We start from the raw sequence: 24,320 nt of genomic DNA, 5'->3' as shown, positions 1-24,320 counted from the left end.
ATTTTTTAAAAATTTATTTGACAGACAGGACCACAAGTAGGCAGAGAGGCAGGCAGAGAGAGAGAGAGAGGAGGAAGCAGGCTCCCCGCAGAGCAGAGAGCCCGACGTGGGGCTCGATCCCAGGACCCTGGGATCATGACCCAAGCCGAAGGCAGAGGCTCAACCCACTGAGCCACCCAGGCGCCCCTGATCTTAGCAGTTTTATTTCAGGAGTGGAGGATGTGGACTGCCAAGGGAAAGAATTTAGGGCTGGTTCCACCATAAACTCCTACCAACTGCAAGGAAATGGCAAGTTTTCTTTTATTCAACAGATAACCTCCTCTATGCTAGTCTCCGTGTGGGTGCTTTAAGGAAAAAACTGCTACTTACTGAACAGAGGAAAGTCCTATAATCTCTTTCATCTTCATGACTTTGATTGTGAGAATTTAGGGTAATCTAAAAGTGAGCTAACTTGGCATACACCAAGCAAACAGTTCATTTTGTAGTCCTTTTTGAAAAAAGAAAAAAACCCTGGAAGCCATGTTTTGAAAATACAGATACTTATGCCTGTTTTGGAAAATGTGAGGCTGACAGCCACTGCTCTTGGATCATATTGAGAGATGTTTAAAAACATGAGATACAGATAAATCAGGTAGATTTATGTAAAAATATAAAGAATATATATGTCTCTGTGTATATATATACATATATATGTATGTATATATATTTACTTGTTCAACCAATATTTATTAAGTATATAGGGCAGTGCAGTGGGTTCTGGGCACACAATGCTTAATTTTAAAATAGCACCATGACTTTACCTTCATGGAGCTTATGGTCCAGTGCAAAAAGTGGCTACTAGCCAAATGATCATGCAAGGGCAGTAATAATCAACTATGGCATGTGCTCTGAAGTCACCTACTGCTGCGAGGAAATTGTTCAGATAAGTGAGTCAGGTTTTATCAACCTAATACTCTATTGCCAATAAAGGGCCCTTGCTTTGACTTGAAAGTAGATGTAGATTAGCCTTCTGTCAAAGCAAAGAACACAGACTTGAAGTCACATGAGTCACATCTTTTGTATATGAGAACCTACCAGCTGTTCAGGGACATAGCTGACCTGTTACTGAAATTTGAAGGAAAAACCTTTATTACCCGGAGGAGGAAGACGGAGAGAAGCAAGATCAGACAGATTCTTTAGAACTAATTTGTAAGCCAGTTATCATGCTACAAAAAAAAGGTACCCTAGTGCTTTTCCCTTTACTATGTTCCTTGATGGCGTGGCTACAGTATCTTTTCCTACCTCAGATCTTCCCAGCAAACATATGTCTACGGAACAGTCTACTTGGAAGTACAGCAGTAAAAGGCATAAGGGTGAGAGAATCATTGGGACAATCCTAAACCTTCTTCTTTTTTTTTTTTAATAAGCTTTATTCCTACATAAATAATTTTATTTCTCTGATACTTGCTTTTGTCATGAAGGATATGTAGTGGAAATCCTTAGGATAACAGGACAATCAGAGTAGACAGCTATGATTAATATACCAAAAATCTTTTGTGAAAGAATCACAAAATAAATTCAAAGACAGTACAAAAACAATAAAAACATTTAACACGCTAAAAAACAAACTTATTTGGGGGAGATCAAAACAACCAAAAAGTAGGTTCTTTGTAAATACTTCTGGCAGGATGGAAGGAAAAAAAAGACACAACCAAAAAAGAAAAAAAAAAAAAGATTAAAAAATGACTATAATTGGGGTGCATAGGTGGTTCAGTGAGTTAAGCATCTGACTCTTGATTTCTGCTCAAGTCATGATCTCAGGGTCATGAGATCAAGCCACACATTGGGCTCTGTGCGGGGTATGGAGCCTGCTTGGGCTTCTCTCCCTCTGTCCCTTTCCCCCTTAAAAAAAAAAAAAAAAAAAAAAAAAAGACCATAATTAATCGACTAGGTAGAGATTTTAAAATATTATAAACAACTTTCACCAGTTTGAAAAGTATTATACAAAATGATTTAATAATCTTCCAAGTAGAAGCAGAGAATGAGCAGGGAGGGGTGTAAACACTGAATATGAATTGTACAGCAACATAAGCTTCTTACACGAGTCTACTTTCACAAATGTTTGAAATTTCCATAAAAGCACAGGCTTAAAAAAAAAACAGAACAAAACAAAAAACAACCCAGGGGCGCCTGGGTGGCTCAGTGTTGGTTAAGCCTCTGGTCTTCGGCTCAGGTCATGATCTGAGTGTCCTGGGATTGAGCCTTGCATCAGGTTCTCTGCTCAGTAGGGAACTTGCTTCTCCCTCTCTCTCTGCCTGCCTACTTGTGATCTGTCAAACAAACAAACAAATAAATAAAATCTTTAAGAAAAACAAAACAAAATAAAACCAAGGTAAACAAAGTTTTGGAGGATAGAAAACAATCACTTCAAAAAACAGGTAAGTAAAGGAAAAAGGATAGTTTATCTTGTCTTTCCCATAGAAACTGTGCCTCAGAGTAACCAAAAAGTTGATAAGGAAAATTTCCCTTATTACATAAAAGCAATCAAAGTAATACATGCAAAAGGCATGATAGAACTTTGGCATTTTGTTATCCTTAAAAATTAATGGATTTACAGAATAGTGATCAATGGTAACTACCATCACTACACATGAAGTGTCCAATGTCATCTATGAAGTATTCTTACCTGTCCTTCCTGGGGGCGGGGGGGGGGGGAGAGTCAGGAAGGAGGTAAGGAAAGCAGCAGCTTCCAATTTACAGAGAACGAGAGGTGGGGGGACATAGTAAAGAAATAACATTGCAGGGACATATATACTCAGAGAAATCTAGACCACTTGAATTTTTAGAGAAAATTGCTCAGTTCCTTCAACAAATAAGTTGTAAGGGAACAGGACAATGGAAAGGAATGCTATACACTGAAAGACTTTGTCAGGAACTACAACATATGGACTTACACATACTGAAATGTTTACAAATGAAATCATAGGATGACCAGGATTTGTTTCAAAATCATCCAAGGAATGGGATGAGTAATAGATGAAACAAGATGGGCCACTGGTTACAGTGGGTATTAGGTACATGGAGTTCATGACACCAATTAGCATTTATTAAGAATCTTAATGACAAGAAGTTTTGCTAAACATTCTGTATAGTCTCTCCTCTTAGGATGCTTGTGAGCTAGGGGTCTTTCTGGCTTTTCTTAATTTATTTGACAGGCAGAGATCACAAGCAGGCAGAGAGCAGGCAGGGGGAAGCAGGCTCCCCGCTGAACAGAGAGCCCGACATGGTGCTCGATCCCAGGACCCTGGGACCATGACCCGAGCTGAAAGCAGAGGCTTTAACCCACTGAGCCACCCAGGTGCCCCTTGATGGAAATATATTGAGGGATTAGCCCACATAATCAAGCTTATAGCTACAGAAACAAAACTATTGATGAAACCTCTGAATAAGTTCTGTGTAAAACTGCTCAAAAAGAAGTAAAATTTACTTGAAAACAGTTTGTGCTTTTTGTTTTGCTCTGGGTAATATTTTTCCTATAGGTATGCCATGGTCAGAGAAATGCCACAGATATGTGGGAGGGCTGCACTGTGAAACCCAGTTCATGAGATCTTGAATATTTATAACAAAGTCTTACTTACCCGGTAGAATAATCAGCTGATTTAGGAAGCAAGAAGAACAGTTTCTAGCTCCTTGTTCAATTACAATCATTTTTCAAAATCCTTTTAATTAAAGTATAACATACAGAAAAATGTACAAATCCCAAGTGTACAAGCTCAATGAATAATCAAGAGAGTAAACTCTCCTGGATAACTGGTACAAAGGTTATAAAACATTAACCACAGACCAGAACCTCTCATACCCTCAATTACCTCCTTACCAAAGGTAACCCCTATCCTGTTTTTGAACATGATGTGAATAGAATTATACATTATGTATTCTTTTTTTATTTTTTATTAAAGATTTTATTTATTTATCAGAGAGAGAGAGGGGGAGAGAGCGAGCACAGGCAGACAGAATGGCAGGCAGAGGGAGAAGCAGGCTCCCTGCTGAGCAAGGAGCCCGATGTGGGACTCAAGATCCCAGGACGCTGGGATCATGACCTGAGCCCAAGGCAGCTGCTCAACCAACTGAGCCACCCAGGCGTCCCTGTATTCTTTTTAAAAAGAAAACATTTATTCATTTGACAGACAAGAGATCACACGTAGGCAGAAAGGCAGGCAGAGAGAGAGAGGGGGAAGCAGGCTCCCCACTGAGCAAAGAGCTGGATGCGGGCCTCAATCCCAGGAACCTAAGATCATGAACTGAGCTAAAGGCAGAGGCTTAACCCACTGAGCCACCTAGGTGGCCCTACATTATGTACTCTCTTCTGTTCAACATCACCTCTGAGATTCATGTAGCTTCATTAAATTCCTTGCATAACTATATTCTATTATATATCATTATGAAATCTATCTCTAATAGTGCCTGTCCTAAAGTTTATTTGAATTAATATAATACCAGCTTTCATTTGATTAAAGACAATCTCAATGGGGTCTGCATGGAACATCAGAATTACTAACTTTTCCAGGTCAACTATACTTTCTTGATACTCACATAGTTGAAGTTCTACATCTAAATCCAATGGCATACAAATACAGTAATTCCAACCAAACCGTTATTAGAATTTTATCAGTTCAGGGGCACCTGAGTGGCTTGGTTGGTTAAACGTCTACCTTCAGCTCCGGTCATGATCCCAGAGTCCTGGGATCAAGCCTCACATCAGGGTCTCTGCTCCACAGGGATTCTGCTTCAACCTCTCCCTCTTGCTTGTGCTATCAAATAAATAAAATCTTTTAAAAAATAATAGAGTTTTATCAGTTTAGCATAAATTGTTTTTTTCTTTTTTAAAGATTTTATTTATTTATTTGACAGAAAGAGATCACAAGCAGGCATAGAGGCAGGCAGAGAGAGAGGGGAGGAAGCAGGCTCCCTGCGGAGCAGAGAGCCCAATGCGGGGCTCGATCCCAGGACCCTGGGATCATGACCTGAGCTGAAGGCAGCGGCTTTAATCCACTGAGCCACCCAGGCGCCCCAGCATAAATTGCTTTGATAGAAGCATATAGTGACGAATTTCCAGAAGTTGAAATAGGACAACAGAAAAAAATCAATGATGCAGGAACAATCACTTAAATTGTAAAGAGTGGAGTTTAACACTGAACTATTCCTAAATTCAATTATTTAAGTCCCAGTTTAATCAACAAATGGTCATTGAAAACTGGACACAGCATGACAGTATCCTCTTACTCTTTCAACTGTTCAAGTAATGGTATGTCTTAGAAATACTCACTGCTCTGAAATGGCTCACTTCTAAAACTGAGAAGTAGATAATTATTGCAGTGTATGTGTTTCTACATCTTCATAATTAGCTAGAGGATAGCTTTAGCCATATGTATTCTGACTAGAATTGCCTAGAGAGGCCTCACGATTCATTTTGGGGACTTCCTATTGAAGGCCAAGCGTTCAAAATGACTTAGTTTATGGATTTAGGCGACATTCCACACTTATACATACCTAAAAGGTAAGGCAGTCAAGTCCTTAACTCTATATCTTTCCCCCCTGCACTTAGCTCGACTGTTGATATAATCTGATATAATCAGTACTCGGTGAGCTGAATGAATAATCTTTACTAAATAGTGCTATATAGTGCTATAGGCTGAATTTTGCCCCCCCCCTCAAATCCTTGTGTTGATATCCTAAACTCCCAATATCTCAGAAAGTGACTATTTTATTTGGAGACAGGGCCTTTAAAGAGGTAATTAAGGTACAATGAGGTCAGATGGTGGGCCTAATCCAATTATGACTGGTGCCCTCATAAAAAGAGAGATTAGGACAAAGAAACAGAAAAGAAAGACTGTGTCGCATAGGGAGAGGATGGCCATTTATAAACTAAGGAAAGAGGTCTCAGGACACCATGTTCTTAAACTGTGAGAAAATAAATTCTGTTTAAGCCGCCTAAGCTGTGGTACTTTGTTATATGAGTCCTAGGAAACTAATATGAATAGCCACTACATTTTTAAGAGTTCTCAAATTAGCAACTTGAAATTACATTTTTAGATGAAAATTTTCATAAGTAGGTAGACATTTGTTACCCTTCAGCAAAAGCACCCAGCACTAAACAGTGTCTTCAAATTGGTTTTGGTAGTTTTCAGGAGAGTATTTAAGCACCTCGATTCTGTGTACAGAACTTAAAGATCACAATCTTCATTACAGTTGGCAGGACAGAACCCCTGGGGGCAATACTGGCACTGGGTAATACCAAGGAGTCCTGCGTTCTAGTCCACACTCTGCAATTAAGTGTCATGTAGCCTTGGGCCAGTCACTTTCTTTTTTACACCACTGACTTTAAAAAGTGGAGACTGAACTAGGTGGTCTCTCAGATTCATTTATTTCAGACCCACATGACTCAGTGATGGTTAGAAGCCTTCTGGTATGTAAATAAGCATTTCACAGTTAAGACCTCATTTGGCCATAGCTATTTTACCTTTTCCTGATAAAAATGCCTCTTACACTGGAAAAAAAAAAAGGAAATTACATTTAAGGATACAAAAGATTTTACAGGTTAGCCAGCAAAGATCAACAGTGGTTACCTAATTTTCAATTCCATTAAAAATAAATTCCTACTTCTAAAAAATCCTAAGCAAAAGATTAAAATAAACTCTGACAATCCATAACTCTTTTAAAGAACTTAAAAATAGAACTTTTGTCTAAGGAAAAGAAGTATCTGGCAGCTGGTAACTGTTGTTACCTTTTAATTAAAACGAACACAAACCTGGTCTGTGATCACACCTCATGTTTCAAATTTATGTATATTAATCCTATAGGGAAGCTAAAAACTGAACTGGGGAAAGTGTTCCAACTTTTGTTTGGCAAGTGAGCTTAGACAAAGAGTGTGTTTATGGGGGGTGGGGAGAGACAGATACACAGGGAGAGAAAGAACTCACACAGTCTGTCAGCGTGTACTTGTACTAAAGGGAGAGGGCCACAAAAGAAGTTGTACTGTAGGACAATTAGAAAAGCACTTTGCTTCTCAAAATAAAATCACTCCTTAATTAAAAGAAGGGGTTAGCAGACTTGGGGCTTTATCAGTTTTTAAAGTATGAATACATGCTTGCTATTCCCTCTAACTATGACAAGTTTAGATGGATGGCTATGAAAAAGAAAAGAAAGTATGACATCATTAGAATTACAGGTAAGACAAGAGGAAACCCAAAGTACAGACACAAGAACACAGAAAATTTTAAGAGAGTACAGATGTCATGACATTTATTAAAAGGCATGCTACAATGCTATACTTGTTAGGAAAAGAGATTAGAGATTATCAAGTAATAGCAAATATACAAACTGAACGAAAATGGAATATACTATAGAGTACAGAAGCTTAAATTAACCATGCACTACGCATTTAGAAAATATGTTTTTTAATATTTTATCTTCTCTTTGCATTTATAACATAATTCACTTAAACAATCACAGAATCCTTTTCTTCCAACACCACAAACTGTGTTACAAATGAAAGCTGGTACTGCTGCTTATCAAAATATACAAGACAATTGATGTTTTGTATAAAACCACTTTATATGTTAACTTGTTCCCAAAAACCTTTTTTTTTTTTTTCCTTTTTTGGCCTGGTTAAAAAAAAGTTGTTACAAATATTTACAGCATTTTCTTCTTTTAGATGAACATTCTTATAAACTGAAAAAGGGAATTTTATGAACAGACCACATAAAACACAAGACAATGTCAGAGGCTCCTAGCTGTGCTATTTTTGTTTTACTCAAATACAGTACTGAAAATGCTCATCAAACCCTTGTCATCCTAATCCATTCTGTTCACACTTATATTCCCATTTTCTCTAAGTAGTCTATTCACCAACAGGAAATAGAAAGTAAAGGCTGCTTTGCACTGGGTCTTCTTTCAGAAAGGAGCTTGGGAAAAAATGCTTAATGAGAGGAGTTAAACCAGAACAGTAAGTCTTCTTTGGTCAGAGCAATGAGGTGACATTTTGATGTAAAATTTTGCTTGGTCAGCAATCTATAATTAGTACTTTCTGAATGTGGGATGAATTTTTAAAAGATCTGGTTAATAATGGTAAGGGGGGGAAAGGCCAGAGTGTTTTTTTTTTAATGACATCAAAAATATCTATTTAAATATTTGTTAATACAACTACTACATAGATTCAAAAACCGAAAATAACACAACAAAATCTGTTTACAGTGCTGACTTAAGCTTGCTATACGCAGCTTTCAATCATGACTATTATCACCAAGGTCACTGGACCAGACAAATATCCCTGTTCTCTGGAACATATGCTTCAGGTTACAAAAACTAAAATGACTACCACAAAGATGTAGAGCAGCTCATTCTTGGACCTGCACAATGCTACAGAATGAATATTGTGTGATAAAGGCAAAAGTGTAACTGAGACTTCATTTATACAGTTACAATTCTTTGCTTGTATGAATAGTCTGTGGGATAACATTCTTTTAAAACTATATAGTACGTATTTCCTGAAAACCAGAATACTGATACTACCTTAGTCTCAAATAGGAAGAAAAGGTCAATTAAGACTACTGAAGAAGGCACATAAACTTTGGTCCTGTTTTGTTTTCCTCCCTCTATAAAACTCCCCAAACTTTTTAGTAATTTTCTCTTTTAAACCATTCATAACTAACTGTTAGAATTTGCTGTGAAAAAAGACTGCAAATAGTCTTACAGATAACAACACAGCTCTTCTGAAGGACAGCTGAGTTCCATCTTCTTTAAAGGAAAACTTTTGTGCAATCTAAACTGTATTTCTTGTAGCACAATAGTAGACTATTTAAAGTCTGGTAGTTTTATTCTTGTTAACAACTGATCAAGACAAAGGAAAGGCTAAGAAAAATGCTTTTACGCATAGTCATGCTGTCTTTTTGGTTTTAAAAATAGCAGTACACACTGGTTTTCAAAGAGACAGACTGATAGTTTGGCAAACTTAGGGTTTTTAAGTGAGTCATTGGGGGAAAATACATTACTTTTGAGTTTGTTATCTTTCATCCAACAATATTTAGTGGAAACAGAAATTACATGAAAATATATTCACTATATAAATTTCACTGCCTAATGACATGGAAGCTTTGAAAAGTTTGTATGAAAATGAACAGAGACAATAATGAGAGTTAACGTTTTATCAACTGCAGTAGAACCAATGATCATCACCCTAGGTGGTGCCAAAGAAGGCATTGCTCCCACAGGGAATTAAGCAGGCAGAAATTCTGTCTCTAAATATTGTGAGATCTGCAACTTTTAACAACAGAATCAAAAACATGACTGAAAATAACTGATTACCTAGTCTTGAATAATTTATAGCATTCTATAGGAGCTATTGGGAGTTATGATACTCTCCAGTAAGTTATCAATTAAGATATTAAGATACTGGGTCATTTTTCTATTTATATCTCACACAAAACACATTTTACTGCTACACAAGTTATTAAAATCTCAAAGTAAAACTTTTTGGCATAAATTGCTACTGCTGAACGTGTACTGCTATTTTTTGAAGACCTGAATATATATACTTTGTGTAAAAGTCAAGACACTTCCAAAAGTGATAAGACAATACTCCTTAAAGTAAATAAACTTAAAAATAGGATACTATGACAGCTCAACAGCAAAAATAAACATTATTCAGAAGATACTGAATAAATGCATGCCAAAACAAAAGTACGAAGATCTAGTTTTTCCACTACCCTGATATTTTTAAATCTTTCTACAGACACTATGCCAAAAAAATACTGTAGACCTCTATAATTCAAACAGCAAATAACATATGGACAATATCCATGCACTAGAGCTAATTTCAGACCCAAATTGATGATTTCAAGCATACTATTTTAGATAAGAATATCTCTTTTCCAAATCTTAATCTGATTTTGTCAATAAATTAAAATGTATGTACTGTGCATATGTATGTACAACATAGAAGAGTGCATGTATGTATATATATTTATCTACACACACACACACACACACACTCTTACACAAACTCCCTGAAAAGGATTCAAATGTCTCTCTCAGATTTAAAGGCCATTCCCTACTTCAAAATTACATTCAATGCTATTATGATCTCCCATCTGCTACATTGACACTGAATGCTATAAGAACCATGAATTAAATCACACAGTAATTCCTAACTCAAAGCAAACAAAATAATCCAATTTAATGTGTCACTGACAATTATAATAGTGCCTGTATGCTTGGAAAAAAGAAGAAAATTTTGGGAGATTTCTCAAAAAATTTTTGTTTTTTTCCCTCCCTCCTTACTTAAGTGTTTTAGTAAAAACACAGTAAGTGAAGAAAATAAAAACTATATAAATGATTATACCTATCTATTCAGTCAATTCTAAAATGGATTCATTTGAAAGGTTTCAATTTAGTGTCCTCCTTCCTATTCTATCTACCAACTACCTATTGCTCAGTGTTGAGTGAATTCTGCTTTTTAATAACCTATAGTATTTCCTGTAGTCTCCAATTTTTTGAAATAATCTTCCAACATTCAAGCTAATGGTTGGAATACAGCAAAGAAATGGAAATTTTTGAAGGTGAGATGAGCTACTCCAAGGATCTAAAAACTGTAAAAGGGATGGACAAAAATGACCCCTTTACTAAATTCTGCTTTTTAAAAAAATCCGATCAAGCACGGAAAAAAATTTAAGAATGTAAAGTTTCTAATTAAAAAGAAATAATTTTACATTATACAATCACTGAAGCAACACGAAAATGTATTCTTACACTCAACCACAGAGAGGGACAGAGTATGAAAAAGGACTCCACCTTGTCATATTCCATGTACGCGGGCACTCAGTAATGAAGTTATAGTAACAAAGAAAAGCATGTCACTTCAGTACTGAGAAAAACCAAGTAATCCTGAGACAAATTCTAATGAGTGAGAAAGGTTAGACAAGATCCAGAAACTGAGATTGCATTTTATAGTACCAAACTGGTATGCTCTGTCACGGACTGCACGACCACTACTGGTCACAATGTAAAGAGGCCTACAGGTGCTCACTGAGTTATTACCCCAACCATTCACCCTTCCCTACCCCATCTCTGCACCAAAGCACCAAAAATTTGAATAAAAACTATTACTTATTGAAAACCACTTAAAATTGCAATGAAAAAACTTTAAAATCCTTACCAAAACAGGGAAAGAAAAACAAAATGCTCACCAAGCCCACAATATAGCTTTCAAGATATTTAGATAAAATTCTAACCTATTATATCATAAGCACATAATAAGGCACATAATAAGAAATTAAGTAAATACACAGTAATTCTGAATAAGTATTAGAGATTATAGTGGTACAAAAAACCCTTGAGATTAATTTTTTTCTAAAATAAGACCTTACCAAAAATAACTTTTAAAAAATCTGTCAAACCATAGGATAGACCTGAATATTTTCCTTAAGACTGTAAACTTTTTTTTCTGAAAACAATTATAAAAAAGTAGTTTGTAAGTAGGATTTTCTTTTCAAATTTTCCAAGATCATATTACTCAGCAAATAGTGTCATTTTGAAATTTAAACCATGATTTTTCCTAATAAAACTAATAATTATTTTGACACCTTAACAGATCTTGGATTCTATTTAATTTCCTTGGGGACAAATGAGACACTTCATTTCTCCAAATAGTTTTAAAAATTTAAAGATATGTATTATTCCAAGGAGTGTCTTGCAGTGAAAAAAAGAAACCACTGAAGGAAAACATGCAAGTTTATAAATTTTCTTCCAATACAACCCAATTTGTTGGTGTATACCTATCAATGTATGCTAAATAATTAATAAAATTTATAAGTGAACATAATTTCCTATAGGGGTTGAACTTCTGAATCATAAAGTTAAAAACCTGGTTGTAAGTAATTTTAAAAGTTTGTATGTTTAAATTTTTCCAAAGTACAAAGGATTTTAGAAATGTTTTATAAGGCTGATCTGGACCCAAACTAAAAGAAAGTCTGTCCTCTTGAAATCTAACTTAGTATAAGGAATTAAATTATTGAAAAAAATTTTTTTCCTGAAGGTTATTTTCATAGAAACTATGGTACAAAGGAAAAACAAACCTTTGATCACATCCTGGCAAGGGGGAAAAATGGAAAAAAAAAAGAAAAAGAAAAGAATATCCCTTGATTTTCTGTATATACTTGAATATCAAACCAGAGTTACTTTCATGAAAGAGGCAGAATTGGTCTTGAGCTGCTTCAGTCTGTGTCTGAAGGTTTTACTGAAATTATGGTCCAGTCTTAGGAGAAAAATTCACAAAAAAATCAGATTGTAGATTTTGAGAAGGAAACTCTGAGGTGGTGATTTTCTCCAAGATCATGATTATGAAGCTCAATGAGGGCCTGGATTGCTTCTTCCACAGATCCCAACTGAATGAGTGCCATTTTGCGATCTTTTCTGAAAATAATATAAGAAACAAAAAGTATATAGAATTCAGTTTGCCTATAATTCTTCCCAACCCTCTAAAGACTTCATTAAAGTACTTTAAAAATTTGCATACCACATGAAATAATGTTAATGTATTTCTTGAAAGCACTGACTTACTGAAAGAATTTAAAAGCCTTCACTGAACATCCCGCTTCTGTAAAAAGGTTCTTCAGATCATCCACTGTAACAGAAGGGCTGTGAAAACATCACAGAGAGTATCAACTACCTTAGCCCAAATTCTCACATGAACCAAAGATTAACTGCTGCAACTGCCAAATCTCCAGAGTATCTCACATTTCAAAGACAATAAAGCCATTCAATGAAGACACGATTCGGAAGTACCCTGAAAGATGTTTAAGATTGACACATACATGTCTCAGCAATGCAATCTGGTCTCAAATCTTTTGCATAAGATATAAACAGGTATATAAAGAAAAAGAAAAATGTATCTATATTTCTTTTAAAGGGATAATTACCCATATCACTGACTTCAGTAATTAACTCATGGATTTCCAAAGCTACTTCTAATATTACCCATTAGTAACATTAATATTACTGTATGATATATAATATATAATATAATAATATAAAATTACATAATTATTTCCCAGTTCCAAATTATTGGCTATAGACCACCAGAGTTCTACATTTTTAATGGCTTTTAGGGTAATTCTGAATACATGTATATGGGAGCTAGGCTCTAAGGTGGGTCCCTATTATTATTGCCTCCTAGTATTCAGGCCTTTAGATACTCCCTTCCCATAACAAAGAGATGTCCTCTCCAACCTTTATGGTACTGTACAAATGACATGTTTGAATTCTAAGGCTGAGAGACATTGTAATTCCCATCCTGCCTTCCTTGAATTATTAGCTTTGGAAGAAACCAGCTACCATTTCATGGGGACGCTTGAGCCAAATGGAGAAGACCATGTGGCAAGGAACTGAGACTGCCTGTCAGCAACTAAGGGCATAATAAGTTAACTACTTGGGAGGTGGATCCTCTGGCCCCAGTAAAACCTTCAAACTTATGAGAGACTCTTAATCAAACAACCCAGCTAAGTCATTTCAGGATTCCTGACTCTTCGTAACAATATGAGATAATAAACATTTACTATTTTGATAAGCTGTTAAGTTTTGGGGAAATCTGTTATGTAGCAGTAGATAACTAATCCAGTGGCCTATCACCAGGGTCAACTGACTAAATTATTCTAACACAGCAGTTTTCCTCTTTCACTAATTTCTTATGAGATGATTTAACTGCCCTAATGTCTTAAGAGGACTGTATTTCATCTCATGACAGCCAGTAAGGATGGAATGGTAGAACAATGACTGGATCTGCAGTTAACATTTCTATTTCTTTTCTTTTTTTTTTTTTTGGAAAAAATTTTTTAAAGATTTTATTTATTTATTTGACAGAGAGAGATCACAAGTAGGCAGAGAGAAAGGCAGAGAGAGAGAGAGAAGAGGAAGCAGACTCTCTGCTGAGCAGAGAGCCCGATGCAGGACTCGATCCCAGGACCCTGAGTTCATAACCTGAGCCGAAGGCAGCGGCTTAACCCACTGAGCCACCCAGGCGCCCAACATTTCTATTTCTCATTCATTGGTATATGAACCTGCATAAGCTACTTAAACTGAGACTCTCAGTTTCACTGATAAATGAAACTAATGACTTTACTATGCATGGATTGACAGCGACAGAATAGTTGTTACCAGGGACTGGGGTATAGAAGGAAATGGGGAATTACTGTTCAACGGGCAGAGAGCTCCAGTTTGGGGTAATGACAAGAATCTGTAGATGGGACAGATGTGATTGGCTATACAACAGGAATACAAAATGTGAATGTACACTGAACAGCACGTTCAAAAATGATTAAGATGATCAATTTTATGATATATACATTTTATCACATTAAAAAAAGGTTATTATATGGAGATTAAATGAGGTAACTTACACATATAAGTAACACATGTAAGTTACCAGCATGGTGCCCAGAATGTGGCAGACGGTTCAAAAAAATATGAATGTCCTTTCCCTCTTCTGCCTACACATCTTTTGTATGTTGTAACTGAGACCAGCCCCTAGATAATGTATTTAAGAAGGGAACAATGATACTGTCTCGGTATCTAAGTATGCTGTTCCTCTACCTGACTCCATAATGATTAGCTGCGACATTTCTAAGTCCATGTAATCTCGAGTTTTTCCTTAAGTGACTCCTCCAGTTTCCTAGCTGGCATGAGGTTTGAGTTGTTGTCCAGTTTAGATTCAAGGTTCCTTCAGGTAGCCTAACCAGAGACTAGCTGGCAGCCTAATCATTCCACATTATTTTGAGTGGTTATTTTCTATTCCTATTCATCCCCATTCTCATTCTCAAAATGTTCTAGAATTTTGCCCTTCTCCATTCCCTCAGTCTTTCAATTTCCGCTCACACGGGCACATACAAGCATATCCCACAGCTTTTACTCCACCCTCTCCAAAGTTCATTCCCTCTTCATGTATTAGAGTAAGTTATACACAACTGCCATCTTCAAAGGTGAAGGATTTCAAGAATTAGATCAAGGACTACAAGCCACTTTCTATAAAGGGCCACACAATAAATATCTTAAGCTTTGATGGTCACAGAGTCTCTGCTGCAACTATTCAGCTATCCTGTTGTAGCTCAAAAGCAACCAGACACTATGCAAATGAATGAGTGTGGTTATCTGCCCTGAAACTATTTTTGGAAGGTGAAATTTGAATTTTATATAGTTTTCTCAAATCACAAAATACTTCTCTTTTGCTTCCCACTCCCCCCAACCATTTAAAAATGTAAAAATCAATTTTAGCTCACAGGCCATATAAAAACACATGGCTTTGGCTTGTGGGTGTAGTTTTTTAATCCCTGAGTTAGAAGATGAGTAAAGAACAAGTCTACTACAACACTGCTTAACAGAGAGTGGTCACAATAAAGTAATTTTTAGCTTTTAAGTAATTAACATATACATGGCTTTAACAATTCTTTTATATATATATGGCTTTGCAACTTGTAGATAAATACTAGAAACTTCATTTTCCCCATATTTTTAGACACAAAGTATTTGATTTTCCTATGCTCGTTAATAACCTTTAATTCTACACAAAGAGATGAATTAAGTATGTACCAATGGAATATTTCCATACAAACTTTTCTTTAGAAAAGATTTATTTATTTTAGAGAGACAGTACAAGCTGAGAGAGGGAGACAAGCAGACAAGCATCCACACTGAGCGTGGAGCTCAATGCAGGGCTCAATCCCAGGACCTTGAGATCATGACCTGAGCCAAGAGGCAGATGCCCAACCACTGAACCACCCAGGTGTCCCTGCACAAACTTATTTTAATGCCTTTTTAAAACTGAGAGGTAACTAGTTGCTAATTCCCTATTTGGAAAGAAATTTTACCTTTCACTTTTAGAGTGTATGACTAAAGATATAACCTTAAGACATGATGGCAAATAAACCATATCACAAGAAATTAATGACTAGGATAACTGCTACATTAGAATAATTTCAGAGTTTATACCTCTCTCAAAACATAATTAATCATCTAAATGAATAATAAATAATTAGGTACATACGGAATGTTGGAAAGATGCAGAGTAGCTGATGGTGGAAAGATATTCTGGAAGTTTTTAGAGCCAGGTTTTTTAAAGCGATGCAAAGGACTATTGCTAAAATCCTTAGTCAGACCTTGGTCTTCTTGTCCCTCTCGAGGAAGCTGGACTGCCTGATGTTTGGACAGTGTAGCGCGAAGTACTTTTCCATAAAGTCTCTGTCCACTCAGGTGGTTCATTGCTGGCGTACAGGAAGAAAATAAGAAAAGTCTGTGTATTAAGATAGAGTCACTGTAAAATTTGTCTAGATTATCACAAATTCCTTTTATTTAGTCACTTAAGATTATACTGTCAGGGGCGCCTGGGTGGCTCAGTGGGTTAAGCCGCTGCCTTCGGCTCAGGTCATGATCCCAGGGTCCTGGGATCGAGTCCCGCATCGGGCTCTCTGCTCAGCAGGGAGCCTGCTTCCTTCTCTCTCTCTCTGCCTGCCTCTCTGTCTACTTGTAATCTCTGTCTGAAAATAAACAAACAAACAAACAAAAAAAGATTATACTGTCAATTCTGAGGGTTAAAAGGGTTTTAAATTAAAAAACTCTTACATACAGAAATGTATTAAATGACTTTACTTGACTACAATAGAAGAGAGGGAATCTTTAAAAAATAACTATCTTCTTAGCAGAGTGGTAGACAGTTCCATAGTGCACAGAACATATCAAGTACTCAGGAAATGGTTACTGAATAAAGGTAGTTTACTCTCAAGCAACAGTTTTGTTTTGCTTTTTTTTTTTTTTAAGTGCCTAACATGGGGCTTGAACTCACAAACTTCAGATCCAAGAGTCGCATGTTCTACCAACAGAGCCAGCCAGGTTCCCCTTGGGAATACTTTTTTTTTTTTTAAATAAAAAAATCTAAGTAGTGATTTTTTAAAAAAGATTTATTTATTTATTTGACAGAGAGAGAGAGAGATCACAAGTAGTCAGAGAGAGAGAGGGAAGCAGGCTCCCTGCTGGGCAGAGAGCCCGATGCTGGGGCTTGATCCCAGGACCCCGAGACCATGAACTGAGTCAAAGGCAGAGGCTTAACCCACTGAGCCACTCAGGTGCCCCAGTTAAGTAGTAATATTTTTAATAGCCACTTTAACAATGAACAATAAGACCACAGAACGCCATTTTCTTGCACTATCATTAAGAAGTTTGCCCAAACTTTTAAGCCATGAAATAATTGCAGAAAACTTAATTTGGAAGAAAAACAAATAAATAAATGAACAAAAATTAAATAAGACAAGTTGCATTTATTAGTTTATATTTAATGGAAAAACCCTAGAGTTAAAGTTTTTTTTATTCACTTATTTGTCAGAGAGAGAGAGAGAGAGAGCGAGAGAGCGAGCACGCAGGCATAAGCAGGGGGAGCGGCAGGCAGAGGGAGAATTGGGACTCCCCACTGAGCAGGGAGCCGGATGTGGAACTTGATCCCAGGACCCTGGTATCATGACCTGAGCCAAAGGCAGATGCTTTACCAACTGAGCCACCCAGGTGTCCTTAGAGTCAAAGTTCTAAACATCAACAATATGTTCAAATAGATGAATGAACTTCAGACTTCAAAGAGTATTAAGTATTTTTAAGTCTTAAACTATAAGCAGGTCCAAATAATAATGAAGACATTTGCACAAAGAGGTACTCTTCAGTAAAATTATATTCCTACTACTATAAGTTTATTTTATAGGAAAATTCACATACAAAAGGGGTAGATTATCATTACTATTATTAATCATCAGTACCTAGCTGAGCTTGACTCGCATCTGCCATCTGAACCAAGGCATTTTCTTTCTTATTAAACATAATCTTCACTCGATGTACATCACCATATACTCCTAATTGAAAAGACAAAAACAATTTTATTAAAAATGTTAATGTCGACTGTGTAATGTTTAATATTACAAATACATTTAAAGAAGGCTTCTTTTCTCATATATATTCTCTGGGCAATTCCACATGTGTGAACCCAAATTTGTATCTCTTCTATTTCAGATCTTTTAATCTACTCAATAATTTTCACTTGATGTCCCATAAACACTTCAAATTTAATACGTCCCAAACAGATTCATCTCCTCTTTCTTCTCCCTGCTTCCAGCGTTCACTAACTCTGCTAATAAATATTATCATCATTCACATATTCAGATACCTGGGAGTCATCTTTTAATTTCTCCCTTTCCTTAAAATTTTACATCTGATCAATCACTAGTACCCACTGATGTTATGGCCTAAATTATCTCTTACATTTGTCTACTTCTTCCCATCCTCATTACCATCAAAGCTGCCATCATTATTTCACACCTGAACTATCCTAATAGCCTGGATAGTGGATCCCATATTCCAAAGGACTGGCAAAATGATTCATTGGGATGTAGGGGGGAAATAGTCAAACTCGTATTTATACTGATTTGTTTATATGAGCCAATATGAAAAACTACACCTTACTAATTTTTAGTATATACATGACATTACAGGCAAAAATTTCTATAATAAGAAGAGTATTCTTTTTTAAATTCAGTATACCAAAATACATTGCAGTTTATATGCTACAGGGTATCACCAATACAATAAAAATAAGAACCTTAAGTAAGTAGCACCATGATCATACTTTGTAATGTGATGAGAGAATAACTGAAAATCTTCAAGGCACACAAGAGTGCTGGTTATCTTGTGGGCAAGCACCTAAGAGCAACTGAACTTAGAGATGAACGGCACTTCTAAAATTTAAAAACAAAAAGACAAGCATTCCAAACATGCTGTCCTTCTTAGAAATGATGAGTATCTGAAACAAATATTCTTTAAAAAATAACACATACAATTTGAAAGCTGAGGGTGACATTTTTTTTAAATGAATAAGAAATTAGCTTTTAGAAAGAATGTACTTTAGCTATTAAAGAGATATGTGAAAATTAATTCCTAATTTTGTTATTGAAAATTACATGAACGTGTCATGAACAAAAACTTCCAAAGTAATTCCAATGAGTATGAAGGATCTCTGTGGGGTGATGGAAATGTTCTAAAACTGGACTGTGATAAAGAGTGTAAAACAATGTAAACTTACTAAAAATCAATGATGTATATACCTAAAGCAGGTGAACTGTAGGATTATAAATTCTATCTCAAAAAGACTGTTTAAAAATTTAATTATCCACTCAAAATTTTGAAACAATTTTCCATCCTAATAAAACTTCCAAATAAAGAATACCAGTGAGTTTTAAACCCATCTGTTAAAAAAAATTCTACTGCCAACAGTTTTCAACATCAACCAATTTAACAAAAGGAAAAAATGGAGCTTCTCTAGGTATGTAGAACAAAAGTAAGTGGATTAGACTGAAATATTAGTATCATACTTAATTAGGCACAGTGAGAACGAAACATTTCCATTAAAATCACTTGTCTTTATGAGCTATCTTTCTTAGTTATGAAAAACATTAAGATCAAGTACTAAAATAAAGTTAACTTGGAATGGATCTGGGAATACTAAATCAAATGGAAAAGATTTTTGAAAATAATGAAGCATGTTAAATCATACTTCTCACTATATATTAATGTTTTTTATGAAAATTTTCATCACTAAAGCTTTAAAATGCTGACCTATTGTATTACTTACTGTATTGCTCTTATATTTGTACATATTATACTGTACATGAGTACAGTGAAAGATGGATAAAGTTTATAAATAATCATATATAAATTAGGAGTACATGCTAAATTTTTTTTTTTTTTTTTTTTTTTAAACTGAGAGAAGAACATATTAGAAGGTCTGGAAACCTTTTAAAACCTCAATCTCATTTTTTAAAACTTGAATTTCATCTGACCTCTTGCCTGCTTTAAACTATTTAATGGTTTCCCACTGTTTTTAGGTTCAAAATCAAGCTCCTTAATTGAATTTACAAAGCTCTTCCTGTGACCTTGCCCATATTGCACATGTGCCTCCCCTATACTTGCCACTGGGGCATGGGGTTTCCTTCACTTCCATGTTCCAGGAGCCCTCTCATCTACTGCTAGGATCTGTGGAAGGACACTTGCCCTCTCTTTCTGGCTGGCTATTGCTTACTCGGTTTTCACAAGTCCGTTTAACTGTCATTTCTTTTGGTACACCAGCTATGATTCCCTCAGCTAGGTTAGGTCTCCCATCTCCATGTTCCCATTACAATCTTTATTTCCCTTTTTATAAAACTCTACTGTAACTGTAATTACTAAGTCTTACTTCCTACACTACCCTCAGTGTCAAATACACTACTTGGCACATAGAGGTAATTGATAAATATTACTGAATGATGAAATATATTTAATCCACACCACAGACATCAAAAAGAGCAAAGAAGAACTTACCAAACAGGATAAAAAGCCCATGTGGTGTGATAAGCTGTTTGAAAAGGATAACACAAATTATAAGTGTCTAAGTAAAAATTTAAAGGAAGTTTACCTGTAAAGACAGCAGTTGACTTTGTTTAAAGCATTGATTTTATATTTTCCTATATATACTAGTGATAAACTTTAATAAAAATCCTTGAAACAAATGTAAACATTTCATTTGAATATAACCCCACTCCAGAAACTACTATACCGCCGCCTAAAAGACTAAAATTATATAATACTTTCAAACTCACATCAGGATTGAGATTGGTGACAAGCAGAACAGAATTTCCTGGTATACCACCAGTCCCAGGAATAGCCATCCTTCCAGTGACAGCAGAGGAGGCGATTGTGAGAGGGCCCAGAGCTCCAGGAACAGCTGGGACTGATAATCCTTTTTAAAACATCAAACGCATTTCATATATTGGTTATCTGGGGAATTATAACACTGAATATATCTTAAGTAAATAAATGAAGATGAAAGCAAAAATATAGAAGAAAATGTGTCAAATCTACCATAAGGATATCAAAGGCCAGTTTCCTGCCCTACAGAGTTAGTCTAGGAGTCAAGTTCCTTATTCTTTGACATCATCATACTCTGTATTATTTGTAACACAATGTTTTATAGTGCAACAGAATTCACTAGTCTTAAAGACACAAGGCTTCTGGAGGGTATATCAACTGCAAGTATTCCTTTTCTTGAAACAGATACATTCTAGCACATCCCTATAAGGTAAATGTAGTTTTTCATTTGGTTTCTACCATAAAATCAGATAAATATGTATGCATATATATATTTTTAATATTCTGTTTATTCATTTGAGAGAGAGAGAGACAGAGAACAAGCAGGGGGATAAGGCAGAGGGAAAGGGAGAAGCAGACTTCCTATAATACTGGAATACTGACACTACACATTATGCTTAAAATAACACACTTTTCAGAAGTGTCCCACTTCTGACACTTTTTCAGAAGGTCCCACTATTTGTGTTCTCAGCTTAACTAAGGTAAAATCTCTAGCTTATGTAAAATGAAACAGTTCCTTAATGATATTTATTGATTCTTTAAGTTCAAAATTCCTTATTATAGAGTCTGACCACTTTGCCACAAATCACATAATTAAGCTGCAACATAGTTTACTTTCAGACTACTCCGCTTGACGATCTAATAAGGTTATTACTATCATTATCCTGCTGAGCTTTAAAACTCTACAGACCACTTTCTCAGGCTGGATACTTTTCCATGAAATCTTTATTCAGTGGTCTTTCACATGGCCTCTTCCCATATCCCTCCAATCCAACTCTGCAACTTCTGAACAACTTCTGTAATTTATTCTATATCACCAACAGTACAATTTGGCTACACCAAGTGTGTAGTGTGTATCTATCCCCCTACTAAAGCTTAAGTCTCAGCAACTCAGGAGTCCTCTTTATGCCATTTTTCCTCCTTCTTAATGTCTATAGTGATTTACACATAGTGTGTGAAAAAGAACAATCTAAAATGAAGGAAACCTTGTATCACTACTTCCAAATGTTTATCAATTAAACTTTGGGGAGCTTCAAATAAATAAAAATAATGTATAATGCCTCCGTTTTAATGGAATAGGTAGACTATTCATTTAATTAGATATATATTAAGATGACTTAAAACCACCAAAAACATAAAACTTAAACGTCAACCTTATTACTCTTTCCCTTTTAGTCACATGTCATCCTCTCCATCAGAGAGTACTTAAAATTCCCAAAACTGGAGGGACAGAAATGTAAAGATTAGTAGAGAAAGGATCTATGTTGCAATTTAAAACAGAGTTATACTCATTAATCAGTTGGAAACTGGAAATGTAATATGTACAACCAGGATTAACACTGTATCACTTTTAATCAGCAACCTCAGGGTTTTCTTTAGGCACTGGAGACAAAACCATAAAGTAATTTTTATTCTTTCCCTTAAGTTATGATCAAATTCATTTCACTTACTATTTGGAAGAGTGAGAAATCATTATCAAAATATTAACCAGCTGCTATCTCTTAATTATCTCTATTAGCTAAAAACTATATATCCCCTAATACAAGCAGCATGTGTACTCTCTATGGTAATCCTCTGAAACCATCAGTGACATAAAAAAGGATTTACAAATATGCAGTATAGTAAATATTTATTAATTTGCATAATTACTGAGGTACCTAGGTGGCTCAGGCTATTGGGTGTTTGCCTTTGGCTCAGGTCATGGTCTCAGGTTCTTGGGATTGAGCCCTGCATTGTGCTCCCTGCTCAGTGTGGAGTCTGCTTCTCCCTCTGCCCCTTACCCCAATCATGCTCTTTCTCTCTCTCCTCCTCTCTCAAATAAATGAATAAAATCTTTTACAAAAATAACTGAAGTGTTTACTGACTGCATAGAATGTACTGAAAGCCATCAAAGGCATTAAGAACACAAATTAAGTAAGACACAGGTCTGTCCAACGTGCAACTGATAAGCTTATCAGCAAAGACATAAGCAGTTTATACATTTTATACAGGAATCTAAAGGGCAAATGTAAGGTTACTTAGTACAGTCAACCTATCATAATCTGTACCAATAATATAAATGATACAGAACATACACTGGAACCTGAGGGGCTGGAAATGGAACCACAGGGAATTATTCATAAGGACAAGGAAGCTGAGCATCATACGATGTGGGACTCAATCCCAGGACTCTGGGATCATGACCCGAACCAAAGGCAGACGCTTAACCGACTGAGCCACCCAGGAATCCCTACGATGAGCCACTTCTATGGTTGATATACATAACGCTTTTATTGTAAATCCTTCGAATATGGTGCTATTTTTCATCTTGATAAGTTCCTAGAACATACAGATGATGACAAAACCATTTCAAATTCAACTTTAAAAAAATCACCTGTAGCTTGATGAAATCCAATGGCTGGGGCAAATCCAGCAGCCCCTGCATAGGGTGAAGAAATTATACCTGGTGCACCTAGTGGGGAAGAGAAGCTAAAGTAAATAATTCTACCTCTATAAATATGGTTATCAAAGCAATATAAAAAAACACCTCATGATGGTATATTATTCACAAAGAGATAACTGTTAAGATTTGTTCAACAGGTGCTTCTTAATGTATATGTAAAGAGCCTCTGCCCCTTTAGAGGCTAACCCCTTTCAGCTGCGTCCGAGGTTCACGAGTCCAGCTTTGCTGTTTAGTTTTGTGTTACTGGTTATTTCATTTTCATTTTTTAAGTTTTGTTACTGAGGTTGAGATTTATACCCTTATTGAGAGCACAGTTTCTCTGTCAAAAATGTCAAATATTTACTAAAATGTACTGTACCTAGAGAGTACTGTTTTGGTGAAAATATGAAATAAAAATCCCTGTTTAGGAAAGGTTTACAAACAAAAAAATATAAATTATTGGAGATTTATATACTGAGGATCTAGTGGTTTAAACACAAAATACTGTAAGTGGTCTAAGAAGGGATCACAGAGGATCCACTGTGATTGTTTGAAGGTTTCTCAGGAGATAAAACCTGAGCTGGACATGATGTAATTGAAAAGCACAGTGCTCAGTATATCCCAGATGCCAAACAAATGCTGATATTCTTCCGTTTTCTTTCAGAAGCCTGGTGACTATGCACCAGCAACAGAAACAGGAGTTAGTTCCAATGGGAGGAATCAATACTAGTAGGAAACAATTTGGTTTTGGACATGTCAAGATTGAGGTGATGGCAAGATACAAGTGGAAGTAAGGCAAATTCAGAAATTAACTAGTGTTAAGACATCTTAAATCATCTATGTAGAAACAAATGTGAAAACCACATGAATGAGAATTCCACTAAAAATGACAGAGGATGGGGTGCCTGGGGTGGCTCCACGGGTTAAGGGTCTGACTCGT

General features: G+C 35.8%; 1 protein-coding gene across 10 annotated transcripts in view; it reads right to left on the bottom strand.

Moving 5' to 3' along the window:
- PTBP3 (polypyrimidine tract binding protein 3) overlaps positions 1 to 24,320 on the bottom strand; it is a 140,342-nt gene that overhangs the window by 16,264 nt on the left and 99,758 nt on the right. For 8 of the 10 annotated variants that reach the window (XM_059143259.1, XM_059143260.1, XM_059143261.1 and 5 more), the window contains 7 exons: positions 23,333 to 23,410; positions 20,691 to 20,830; positions 20,413 to 20,446; positions 17,823 to 17,915; positions 16,070 to 16,286; positions 12,595 to 12,672; positions 7,420 to 12,447 (listed from right to left, as the gene is read on the bottom strand). In XM_059143259.1, coding sequence (XP_058999242.1) covers positions 12,315 to 12,447; positions 12,595 to 12,672; positions 16,070 to 16,286; positions 17,823 to 17,915; positions 20,413 to 20,446; positions 20,691 to 20,830; positions 23,333 to 23,410 — 773 coding nt within the window. In that variant the 3' untranslated portion in view covers positions 7,420 to 12,314. Of the gene's footprint in view, positions 1 to 1,967; positions 2,310 to 7,419; positions 12,448 to 12,594; positions 12,673 to 16,069; positions 16,287 to 17,822; positions 17,916 to 20,412; positions 20,447 to 20,690; positions 20,831 to 23,332; positions 23,411 to 24,320 lie in introns of those variants that run through there. The other 2 variants (XR_009346596.1, XR_009346597.1) reach the window with 2 other exon arrangements.

The sequence above is a fragment of the Mustela lutreola genome, chromosome 12 (assembly GCF_030435805.1).
Source record: "Mustela lutreola isolate mMusLut2 chromosome 12, mMusLut2.pri, whole genome shotgun sequence".
Taxonomy (NCBI): Eukaryota; Metazoa; Chordata; class Mammalia; order Carnivora; family Mustelidae; genus Mustela; species Mustela lutreola.
The sequence above is the reverse complement of the archived record's forward strand: the minus strand, read 5'-3'. Positions and strand labels throughout refer to the sequence as shown.